The 13001-nt window shown below is 49.5% G+C and overlaps 1 protein-coding gene across 3 annotated transcripts in view; it reads left to right on the top strand.

Annotated features, from left to right (window-relative positions):
* The window catches only part of LSR (lipolysis stimulated lipoprotein receptor), a 624987-nt gene extending 614907 nt beyond the window's left edge, over positions 1 to 10080 (top strand). For 2 of the 3 annotated variants that reach the window (XM_069611646.1, XM_069611644.1), the window contains one exon: positions 9055 to 10080. In XM_069611646.1, coding sequence (XP_069467747.1) covers positions 9055 to 9090 — 36 coding nt within the window. In that variant the 3' untranslated portion in view covers positions 9091 to 10080. The remainder of the gene's footprint in view (positions 1 to 9054) is intronic. The other variant, XM_069611645.1, reaches the window with a different exon arrangement.
* Positions 10081 to 13001: the final 2921 nt, after the last annotated feature.

The raw sequence follows: 13001 nt of genomic DNA, 5'->3' as shown, positions 1-13001 counted from the left end.
CATCGGAGTCCAAACTACATATCCACCTTTTTAGAGCTGAGGGCAATCGGACTAGTGCTGAAGGCCTTTCTGCCCTCTGTACGGGGAAAGAATGTCCTGATAATGCCGGACAACACAGTAGCCATGTATTATCTCAACAAAAGAGGTGGTGTAGGGTCACTACCACTGTACAGAGTGCCAATGCAACTCTGGTTCTCCAGCATGGGGTCTGGCATGGATTCACATGCTCATGAATATTCCCCGTCAGGCCGGGAATCCTCGGTATAGGAAAAAATCAGTATCAGTTCGTTTCTGATCTTTCTCAATAGTAACCAATCACTGGTCTCTCGGTCATACTGCCCCCAGCCAATGACTGCCCTCTCCCTAAGCCCCATCCCTGGCAGCCATCCTCAGATTTTTACCGCACGTTCAAGTGTTGGGAGTCCTCGTGCTGTAGCTCTCGAGCTTTTGCTGCGTTTTCGCGCTTTTTTCAGGAGATTTTCTCATTTTTACAGTTAAATAGAGCCTCAAGCTCCACCGTTTCCACATCCGATCAACGGGGATCCGTTTCGGAGTTTCAAAGCCCCTCAAGGGTGAAGATTTCGTCGAGTTACGCTTTTGGAGGATTCCAGAAGTTCCAAGGCCTACCCGGACATGGCCCAGGAGAAAGGGAGCTCGACGCCCGGGAAGCTGTTCAGGACCTGCCCTGGATGCCAGCTTCAGAACGTTTTCAAGGAGCACGAGCATTCGTTATGCCTCTATCTCCATGAGGACAAGACGCACAAGGAAAAGGACTGCGCGTTTTGTGGGAACATGTCGGAGCGGACCATGAAGGATCGCCACCTCCGTCTCGCCAACTGGCTGGAAGGTAAGAGTCCGCCAGGCGAGAAGAAGAAAAAAGTCCGGGCGGTCTTCTAAGTCCTGTGAGGGTGCCCAGGCGACGGGGGCCCAACAAAAGGCTAAGCACCGCGAGTCTGCGGGCAGCGGGAGCGCCGAACGGTCGGGCTCCTTGGCTGCCAGGCAGGGCGCATCCTCCCCGACGCCATCAACCACGAGCCAACGCTCTGGCTCGGGTAAGAGGAAGTCCGAGAACCCGGCGAAGCTTCTGCAGAGGCCCCGGTCGATCTCGAAGATTCCGACCGAGGGGGAGCGAGGCTCGGACCCTCCCCCCAAGGTGAAGGCCCCAGGCGTACAGAAGGTGACGTTGGCCTTAATTCACCCTGCCAAGACCTCGATTGAGGATGTCGCCACGGCCCTGGCTCAGCCTGTGGAGGCGCCCTCAGGTTCCAGAGTCTCCTTGCCACCGCGGAGGGAGTAGTCTTTCAGGCCCATCGAGAAGACCCCCACAAAGTTCTCGCTGGAAAGGATGGGGGAGGGGCTGGTGGCCCTCGTGGATACGGACACGACCTCTGAAGAGGAGCTCATCCAAGTCGTGGAGGAAGCCCAGCCCATCGGGAGGGACCCCCGACGAGGGCGACGACGAGGGTGACTATCGCAGACGAGGCCCCTCAAGAGCCCTCGCTCCTGTCGTTTCCGGCGCCGCAGGACACCTCAGCGGCCATTTTGTCAGCCATCTAGTCCTTATGCTCGGAGATAAGGACTAGGTTGCCCCTTCCCCCGACGGAGGTACCTGAGCCAGACCCGACGGGGGAACCGGAGCCAGGACCTTCGGAGAGCCCACCACTTAAGAGGACGACGACGCATCCTAGGCCTCCTCTCCCTTCTCTGCCTTCCCCCCGGTCCACTACCCACGGGGATGATACAGGCATGGACACGACTACGATGGGTACCGATGACGACGGAGGCGACGACTGGACGTGTCCCCCGTCGCCCCCTGCCCGGGCGCCCCCGCCCGACGAGATTGGATCCTTCCATGCTATGATTTCCAGGGCATCCGAGCTCTTCCAGCTCTGCCCCGAAGAAAAGGAAGGGTTCCTTTATCAACGGCGCGTGGCTAAAAGGAAGACGGTCCTCGCCGTACCGCTTCTTGATGACATCTGGGATGAGGGGCTCGCCCTCCTCAAGAACCCTGCCACAGCTCCTGCGAAGAGGGACCGGTATGAGAAGAAGTACCGGGTCCCCGACGCTGCCCCCTTGTGCCTTAGGGCGCAACCTACCCCGGATTCGGTCATTTCGGCGGCGGCCAAGAAGAAAGCGGGGGGGGGGGGGGGGCCCATCGGCCTTGACTTCAACCTCCCCGACGGACGGCGAGGGTAGGAAGCTGGATGCGATGGGACGACGGGTCATCTCATCTGCAGCGACGACCATCAAGGCGCCCAATGCCCTGGCCATCGTAGCCTGCTACGACAGGGAGTTGTGGTTCAAGATCGCCCCTCTGTTGGACTTCCTGCCAGACGCCAAGAGGGCTGAGGCCCTGGAAATCTTACAGGATGGTGAGATTGCCTCGGATCACGCCATTACGGTGGCTACGGACATCGCCGACACCGGTTTCCGTCAGTAGGGCAACAGCGTTTGCCTGAGACGACAAGGATGGCTCAAGGTGACGGATTTCCGCCAGGACGTACAGACCAAGGTTTTGGACATGCCCTTCGATGGGAACAACCTTTTTGGCAAGGCGGTTGATGAGTCCCTTCAGGCGATCAAGATGGACACGGAGACGGCCCGTGCACTGGGTGTGCTCCAACAGCGACGGCCGTCCTTTCGGAGCTCCGGAGGCAGACAGGGTGCCTCCAAGGGAGCCGGCAGCAGCTCCTCTACGTACCGTCAAGCGGCAAGATCTTCGTCGCAGGAGGCCTACAGGGGACGCGGCAAGTCAGGTGGATCCCGCCGTCGTCGCCAAGGTGGTCAAGGAGGCAAAGCGGCCTCCAAGCAAGATTGAACAGACCGTTGGGTCGGGCCCCTGCCGAAGCACCCCGGTGGGAGGCCGGCTGACGAAGTTAGTTGGCGTGTGGGAGTCCATCTCCACCGACCGTTGGGTGCTGGACGCCCTGGCCCTGGGGCACGCCCTCGAGTTCCAGAAGAGATGCACCCGCATTCCTCCCGTGGCCAGGAAGGAAAATCACGTCCCTCAACTGCTGTTGGAAGTAAGGGCGATGCTCAGGAAAGGTGCCATCAAGCTCGTCCCAAAGAGGCTTCGGGGCTGCGGAGTTTATTCAAGATACTTCCTAGTAAAGAAGACAGGAGGATGGCGTCCCATCCTGGACCTGCGACGACTGAACAAATACATCAAGGCACAGAAGTTCCGGATGGTCACCCTCCAGCACGTGCTGGGACAGCTGGAGGAGGGTGATTTCCTGTCGTCATTGGACTTGGAGGATACATACTTCCACATCCCTATTGTAAAGAGACACCGAAAGTGCCTCAGGTTCATGGTCAAAGGGCGCCACTGCAGACTTCGGATGCGGCCCTTGCAAGAATTCCTCGACGCCCACTGGATCCAGACGACGGGCAGCTTCGAGGACAGGATCCCGCTCAACGAAGCATTCCGTCAGGTGATACGATGGTGGGGTGTCCGCTCTCATCTGACGGCGGGAACAGGTTTCCTAGCCCGGGCCCACCAGGTGATGGTGACGACGGATGCCTCCCTGGAAGGTTGGGGAGCGCACACAGTGGGTCTCCACGCGAGAGGCCTTTGGCTCCCGGAGGAGAAGACTCTCCACATCAAAATCTTGGAGCTCCGTGCAGTGTTCTGGGCCCTCAGGTCCTTCCTTCCGTCCCTCAAGGGCAAGGTGGTGAGGATCTTCACCGACAACACCACCACAATGTTTTACATTCGGAAGCAGGGCGGAACCAGATCCCTATCCAAGGAAGCCCAGGATCTGTGGCATTGGGCCGTCGCCCAAGGGATGTTTCTGGTACCTTTTCATCTGGCAGGGATAAAAAAACACCATCGCCGACTCACTCAGCAGAGAGCTGCGCTCGTGTCACAAGTGGGAACTGCGCCAGGATCAAGTGGACCGACTCTTCTGACGATGGGGCGAACCCCAGATCGATCTCTTTGCAACGGCGGCGAACTCCAAGTGCCGGTGGTTCGCCCGCAGGTTTCCCCAACCGAGGAGCATGGGCGATGCTTTCTCGTTCCCCTGGGACGGCCTGTTCCTTTATGCATTCCCGCCATTGCCGTTGCTACTCCGGCTCGTCAACCAGTTCAAGAGGTCCCAGTGCAGGATGATCCTCGTCGCACCGGCGTGGCCGAGGCAGATCTGGTTCCAGGACCTTCTGGACTTGTCAGCGTCCACACCAGTCAAGCTGCCGACGGACGCGGATCTTCTCTCCAGAGAAGGAGGTGCCATTCTTCACACGAACCAGAGTCGCTGAACTTGCAGGCCTGGCTCCTGCATCACTAGTTTGGAGGATACGACATCCCGGCCGACTGCAGAGAGGTTCTCGCGAAGGCCAGGGCATCCTCAACTCTCAAGTGCTACGGACACAAATGGAAGAGGTTCTCTGTCTGGTGCCGTGCACAGAAGATTAACCCTCTGCGGATTACGGCCCCTCAAGTATTGCCGCACCTATTGTCCTTGGCCAAGGCTGGCCTATCTCATGCTTCCATCAAGGTACATCTGGCCGCCGTCTCACGTTACACCAGAACTACAGGACGGGCGTCCTTGTGGTCTCATCGACTGGTGAAGGAATTTATGAAGGGACTGTTCCGATCATTCCCGCCGGTGAAGGCCCCTGCCCCGGCATGGGAGCTCAACGTGGTGCTGACTAGGCTCATGGGGGCCCCATTCGAGCCTATGCATTCAGTCCCGTTGAAGTTTCTGTCGTGGAAGACAGCATTCCTCGTGGCCATCACCTCTGCACGACGAGTGGGAGAGATTCAGGCCCTGTCTTGCATGCCTCCATACTTGACTTTTCACGACACGAGGGTGGTGCTGAGGACGCACCCCTACTTCATGCCCAAGGTGCCGTCGGACTTCCACCTCAACAAGCCCTTGGTGTTGCCAGTTTTCTTCCTGTCGCCTTCGTCGCCAGCTGAGAGGACTCTGCACTCGCTGGATGTAGCTAGAGCGCTGAAGTTCTACGTGGACCGCACGAAGAGTTTTCGGAAGACATCACAGCTGTTTGTGAACTTTGGACCTGTGAATCAAGGGAAGGCTCTCTCGAAGACTTCCATTTCCAGATGGCTCTCCGGCTGCATCATGCACTGTCACCGGTTGGCAAACCGACCGTTGCCAGGCCGTCTGAGGGCCCATTCGTCCAGAGCGATCGCTGCTACTACGGCGTTCCTGTCTGGTGTGCCCCTGCTCGACATCTGCAGGGCTGCTACGTGGAGGTCGACGCACACCTTCACGAGATTCTACTGTGACGACTGGGATTCCAGGGAGGAGTCCAGAGTCGGCCAGGCAGTGCTGCGCAACCTGTTCGCCTAAGGTGAGCTTGATGAGGTAAGAGTTGCTTAATGTTGAGTTGTTGTATTGCTTGATATTGAGCCTTTTGCCCGCTCCGTGGTTGTGCGTGTGTATACTGCTATGTATTCTTATATTCATGAGCATGTGAATCCATGCCAGACCCCATGCTGGAGAAGGAACAAGTTACTTGCCTGTAACTGTTGTTCTCCAGCATGGGTCTGGCATGGATTCACATGCGAACCCTCCCGCCTACCCCTCTGCGGCTCTTCACTTGGTCATACTGCCACTTCACGTGCTACCAAATCTGAGGATGGCTGCCAGGGGCGGGGCTTAGGGAGAGGGCAGTCATTGGCTGGGGGCAGTATGACCCAGAGACCAGTGATTGGTTACTACTGAGAAAGACAGATCAGAAACGAAACTGATACTGATTTTTTCTATACCGAGGATTCCCGGCCTGACGACGGGGAATATTCATGAGCATGTGAATCCATGCCAGACCCATGCTGGAGAACAACAGTTACAGGTAAGTAACTTGTTCCTTTTGGGCAATACAAGAAGGAATCTCTGTCGGCAGTTCACCTAACTGGAGAGAAGAATGCGGTGACGGACGCTCAGAGCAGGCAGAGCAGTCTCCGACCAGTGGGAAGTAGCTCAGGAAGTCCTTAAAGAGATCTTCTCCCTTTGGGGAACCTCTGAAGTAGATCTGTTCGCAACAAACATCAACAAGAAGTGAGAGCTGTACCGCTCCAGGGAATTTCCCCCAAGAGGAGCTCTAGGGGATGCGTTTGTGGTGGACTGGGAATATCCACTCCTTTATGCATTGCCTCCAGTCCCCATCATTCCTCTAGTAATAAGGAGGTTCAGGAGAACCATGATCCTAATTACCCACGATTGGGCCAAGAGAACGTGGTACTCGGGCCTTCTAGACATGTCCATCTGCTCTCCGATTCGTCTTCCACAAAGAGAGGATCTTCTCTCGTGAGAGGAAGGTTAGGTTCTTCATCCGAATTTCAGGACTCTCAGCCTTCACACATGTTTTCTGAAAGGCTGAGGTATAAGGATTGGGACCTCCCGGACGACGTAATGGAGGTCTTGCTTTCGGCCAGAAGGCCAGCAACCAAATCATTATACCGCTGCCGTTGGAGCTGGTGTAGAGATAAAAATGACCCTTTTTCATGCAATACACTGACAGTGTTATCTTTCCTTTTACACCTAGCATATTTAGGGCTCCAGATTGGCACAGTTAAGGGTTACCTAGCAGCGCTGTCCATTTTTAAACGCACGGCTGAGGAACCCTCATAATTAGAAATACCCCTGGTTATTCAATTTTTGAAAGGGCTGACCAATGTTTACCCACCCCGCCTCACCCCCCCCCCCCCAACCGCTTTTCCCTCTGTGGGACCTACATTTTGTCTTAACATTTCTAATGGGTATTCCTTTCGAACCACTTAATTCGTCCACTTCATTCGTGCCCAGTTAGATTCCTTACCTTCAAAACTGTTTTTCTAGTGGCAATAACTTCTGCACAGCGGGGGAGAAAGTTACAAGCTTTATCCTGCAAAACCCCTCAGTCTTTCATAAAGATAAAGTTGTTCTACAGGTGCAGCCAAATTTCCTCCCAAAGGTTGTCGGAATTTCATATTACTCAGACGATAACCTTTCTTTTATATTTCCTCCCTCCTCATCCGGGGAAAGAGGAAGAAAGGCTGCACAGACTTGACCCAAAGCGTGCTTTGAGCTTCTTCATTAGCAGACTGGCAAAGTTAAGGCAAACAGACCAATTATTCATGGGATGCACTGGTCACAAGCTAGGTCTGGCCATTACCAAGCAGACAATTTCAAGGTGGATTATTCTAACTATTATAGAATGTTACAAATTGACAGGTAGGGACCCTCCAGAACATCTGAGGGCTCATTCTACCAGGGGTATCGCAGCTTCGCCAGCTCTTCAATGGGGAGTTCCGGTAAAAGACATTTGTGCAGCTACCACATGGTAGTCTGCACACACCTTTACTAGATTCTATAGCTTGGATTCCTCCACTAGCCAGGAAACTAAATTTGGAAAGGCAGTGTTGCATTGTGTGCATACTTAAAGAATAAACATGTCACTCCCTCCTTCTTTATACGTTAATGCTTTGGGAGTCTATCAAAGATGAGGAATACGTGGGAGGACACAATCCATTCGATGAACTTACTTACCGATGGTAACCTTCTTTCGACTGGATGTTCCCCCCATGTATTCCTCATCGCCCCTCTCATCCTCCCCTGCGGTGAAACTTACCTTATAGTTAGTCTGCGCTCCCGCAAGGGTAGTAGCCGTCTCATCCTACACAATATCTAACTCTTCAAAATGGAACTGAGCAACGGATGCTGCACGTGACTATTTATACCACTGATAACATCGACATCGAGACGGAAGCCTTCGAGGGACATCGACTCAACAGTCATCGATGTGCAGCGCCGTCTACTGAAAAGATTTTCACAAAGCAGCAAGCTGGATATGGACTTATCAAAGATAAGGAATACGTGGGAGGAACATCCAGTCGAAAGAAAGTTACCATGGGTAAGTAACTTTTCTTGAAAAATGACACTGTCATGACGAAGACAATACTCTGTCTATTAATACAGGTACTATATTGTCACGCACCTTCATACTAGATTTCTATACGGCGCGGTCCTCAGCCTATTGGGAGTAGGCCAAGTGAACGACACTCACCTTTTCTGGGGCATTTAGTCGCAAACTGATCAACCTCTGGGCAGCAAGACCTATACTATGTAAAACTAATGTTTTGGAGCCGCTCTTCAGCAGTTCACTAACCTGTTATAGTTGGAAAAAGGATACCATCAACTTTGGTTTTACAAACAAACCACTCTGCAGCAGGTGAGGGTACCTGCACATGGGAGAGTCTGGAAGCTAGAGTCACGTGATCTTGACCCAGTCAAGGTTCGTAACCGAGGAAAAATCCATGTCCCATGAGTAATGCCATCAATAGCAGCCGGGGTGATATTACGGATTAAAGACTGATGTAAAATTGAAAGGTTGAAAAGCTTTTTTTTTTCTTCTTTTTTTAAATCTTAAAATTGCGTGAAGCAAAAAGTGTTAGCGGAAAAGAAAATTAGGTTGCAAAGTGACCCTAAGCACAGCAAGTAGCAGTTGGGCTATTGGTAACTGTATTTTAGTCAGGAGGACAAGGGCGGGCAAGAAGGCAGCAGCTGAGGCAATGTGTAGCCTTTGTTTTGCATTTTCCAAGTTCATTACAACTACTGTTTTGCGAAAGGTAATCGTCCTAATTTATCGGGATGATGGTAATAGTCAGAGGAAGTGATTAAAGGGGTACAAAAAATATTGCATTTTGCAGTAATGAGGTATAGGTGAGCTCCACCATCACACCTGAATGTTGACTTTTCCTTCAAGCATTACCCTTTACCTTCCGTGATTAGCTGGATGTCCAAATATGGCCTTATCGAACTAAGTCGGATCAAACCAGGGGGGAGGAGGTGCGAACCTATATCCCTGTCGTCTTGACCTATTTTAAGTGCTGGTATCAGCAGAGACGACAGCTAAATGATACAGGTAAGTATAATTTCATTTTTTATGGAATTTTTCGACCACTTCCTAACTGCAAAGAATGTTGTGCATGTGTGCGCCAACAGTGCACTGGCACTCATGCAAGAGCATATTTTCCGAATTTGAGCTTTAAACTGATGTTTTTCTCTGAAATACTGCTGTATCTTTACAGAATATTTTCTTTTTTTCCAGAGTAATCCATTGAGCAGAGACAGCCTGGTGGTGTGACTGTCATCAAATCAATGATAGATCAATGTGCCTTTTCATGAATATGCTTTCAGTAAGCTGCTCCTCTGAAGTGGAGTAGTTACAAAATCCGATTTTGCTCTGAAGATATCCCAGTTTACATCTAAATCTGTGGATGTAAATTCTAAATATGATGTGCTTTACACTAAACGGTGGCCTTCCGTTGACCAAGAAGCTATCTTTCTATGTTTTATCATGCATTCATACAAGACAAGTTGTTCTTACTTTACGATGACCATGTTTTTATAGTATCGTTATTACTAACCAGAAACGAATATCCGAATTCTCATTATGAAGGTGCAAGAATATGTTTGCCTAATTTAAAGATGTGTGTTTATTTAGCAGTACATGACCGGGATGTCAAACACAAGATGGGTTTTTCATGCGGTGTCATTCTATCGATCATTAATCTAATGCCATCCAACATTCTTTTTTCGATGGAGGGAATTGTGTGTTCTGTTGAAAGTAACTGATCTTTCTCTCCAATACGGTTTTCTCACCCCTGTATAAAATTGTATTCTCCGTGGAAAGTGTGACATCCTTCGCACTAAAACCTTTTGACAATTCTTGATTTGTAACGTAAATTTAACTACACACGAGAACCTGAAATGATATATCTTCTATTTTATGTTTACGGTCCAAGTACATTGCTGTTCATATTTTTTCTCAGCTTTTGAGATCTGGCATTTTTTAATCAGTTGTGCGTGTTGCAGTGTGTTATAGTACCTGTTTCTTTTTTTAAATCTGCTTGTCTAAATCAGACCTCGTTTAATCGTAAGCATCTTTTTGAGTTTAGTGGCCGGTAACTTCTGAAGATGCATGTCTTCGACCCTATTTTTTTGGTTGCTGTTATTTTGGCAGAGTCCCAGTCAGTTGAATTTGAGCACCTTTCATACACTATAGTCTACCTAAAAGCAGCATTCTTACAGTCCATGTGCCCTACCGAATTTGATTAAAGAGTTTTGCCATACATGCATTTGTGGCACACTGTCTGTTTGGACCGCTTTTGAACCGGTAGCCTAAGAAAAACATATTGAGGTACATTTTGTTTCCACCTCTGACTGGCCATAGCAGTGCACTGGTGTTAATGAGGAATTGACCAAAAGGCTTTTACCACAGAGGCTTATTGGTAATTTCTACAAAATCAAAGGCAACTATCATGGTTTTCTTTATCTTTGTTCAAAGTTGGTCGGGTGCCACATGTGCATTAGACACCCTCCCCCACGCACTCCCCCTCCCCCTATAATGCTGTGTTTTGTAATGGAGGATTGGAACAGATGCCAGTGTGTTTGTTCAGTGTTTTTATTCAACTCTTAACCTTCCCTTTTTCTGAGAACTCCTACCTGATTACCACCATTCTCCATCCTCTGCTGCATTCAGGGTCATGCTGAAAGATGATAGAAAAGAGCCAATTCACAATAAGGTGCAGGTGTAGAATACAGGGGCCAAAATACCCTTTTCATTTTGCCCATTTTAATATGCATGCATGTCCCCTGATTCACAAAGACCTGCATGTAGGAGGAGAGACTGTGCAGGTGCTAGTGGCCCACATGTATGTTAGGCTTGTGCGCAATCACTCACAAATACAGTGGAAAACTGGTGTCGTGCATGGAAGCAGACTGTGCATTTGCTGTTAAAGGACCTTTCATCTGCTCATCAATATAAATGTCTGGTGTGAAAGTAAACCATCATTTTGAAAAGTGTATCCTTTGCATGAGAGTTTGCATCTGATATGAATTGGAAGAGCCATCTATGATGAACCCAACCTCTGTTTCCCACACCCTGCCTGGCGTGTGACAATGGAAGAAGCCCACAATGCAATCTTCGATGAGCTTTGGGATGCACCAACCACTCCCAAGATACTGTCATGGCCCAAATTCTGTTGGTGTTGTGATTCCACCCACACAAACGCGTCTGTAAGGCAGATTTACTTGTCAATTCCCCTACCCATACAGAACGTCAAAAAGTTGCTTTGTGTCCAAAGAGCTTAAGGAGCAAACCAATCCTTTTAATGTATTGAGCCGCACACAATAACCAAATGCAGCTTTTTGGATTTTCACTTAAATATTGTAATGACTCAAGCTCATCAAGAACTGTTACAGTATCCTGACTTACATTTCAGAGCTTGCATTTCTTGGCTCCACTTTGTGAATTTCAGAGCCAATCCTTGTCTAGTTATCGTTAACCTCATCTTTTAGCCCTTTACTTTGTTAAACTTTGATCTATATTTTAAACTGCTGCAGTGTCTTTTCTGTTGGAAAATTTGTGTATGAAATGTTGCATTATGTCTACATGTGGTGTTTTAGCTACAAATCTAAAAGGATTCGCTTAGTTTTTTAGTACATGCAAACTATTAATTTTGGAAAAAGAATCGATAGTGTCAATCGTGTTTGCGACATTGCTTGTACAATCTCAAATGCATATTGTGCTTAAGTTGAAGCAAAATGCAGAACTACTCTGGACCATAAGATGTCTCCTGTTGCTCCACGCTGTGATGTGGAAATGTAAAGGGGGAATTCAGTTTTACAAAAAGGTAGGATTACCTATACTCTAGGGATAGATGTGTACCCCCTAAATTCTTCTACACATTGCTCTCTGGTATTGAGAGTACCACGTTGCTCAATCTTCTGCACAGGTTACCTTCCTGAATTGAATGACTAACCACCAAAATTAGTCCAACTCAAACAATGGGTCCTAATGAAAGCTGTTGATTGCGAACAAATGGCCCACATCTTGTGTATTTTTCTTTTTTGATGGCGAGTGCAGACAAGTTCTGAAAAATTCTTTAATTTGACAATCTGAATCAGAATTATTTTATTTATTTTGTGCTGTACTAAAGAACTTGAATAGAAAACCTTTTTTCGTATTTCTGCCTACCACACAATATGAAAATACTTTTGGTGCTTTTTACTTTTTTTACTATTAAATGTAACTATCTATGCATATTTGAAGGCTTGGAGGTCTTATTGAAATGCATCCTTTTTCCGACACATTGCATTCTGCAATAAAATGGTGAATGAGGTATGGTATTCTTTTATAAAGCACCTATACACAGGTAAGTGTTTCAAAGTGCTCAAGGAGGGTGGGAACAGGGGGGAAAAAACAGTCGCTCAGAGCCCTTGAAATTCTGAGACGATCAGTGTGCACAGGCAGAGTAAGTGCGTAAAATACAGTTAACAGTTTGAGATACAGCAAATGGGCCTGGCAGCGATTCTGCAGTTTTACCAGTGCAATTAAGGAGTGAAGACAAGGGAGCACAGACAGACGATCTTCAGGCACAGTGCGTACGGGTCATGCAAGTGCACAGACGGTCAAAGGGAGGGGAGATCCAAGTGCACCCACTCGGTGGAGACTGGGGTAAGTGCAGAGAGAGCCACTCTCTTGGGTTAATTCTCAAGTGCAGTGGGTGTGGGTGGGGTGTAGGGCCCGGAGGCAAGTGTGGAAGAGGACTGGCGGGGGTGCCAGGTACCTGTGAGACTGAGGTACACCTGGCGGCCAGTCAGCAAGCTGTAAGGGAGGGAGGGCAGAGCGCTAGGTTAGCAGGGTAGAGGGCATGAAGGAAGCGGAGAAGAGGAAGATCTTGAGGAGTTTCTGGAATTTAAGAAGTTCAGGCTCAAGACAGAGGGTGAGGGGAGGCTATTCCAGAGGGAGGCACCTGCTGAGGATAAGTATCTCACTCCAAATCTCTGCTTGGAGAACCGGCTCACTCGAAGGTTGGAGGTAGATGAGCAGAGGGCTCGTGAGGGACATTATTTAGGTAGGCAGCGTTGCAGGTAAGTCGGTCCCATGCCCCAGAAAGCCTTGTGAATTATGTGGAGGGTCTTGAACTTGATCCTTGCAGCCACAGGGAGCCAGTGAAGGCATTTCAGTGCTGGAGAGATGCGTTCCGTGGG

Source organism: Ambystoma mexicanum, chromosome 8 (assembly GCF_040938575.1).
Source record: "Ambystoma mexicanum isolate Mex_15411 chromosome 8, UKY_AmexF1_1, whole genome shotgun sequence".
Lineage (NCBI taxonomy): Eukaryota > Metazoa > Chordata > Amphibia > Caudata > Ambystomatidae > Ambystoma > Ambystoma mexicanum.
The sequence above is the reverse complement of the archived record's forward strand: the minus strand, read 5'-3'. Positions and strand labels throughout refer to the sequence as shown.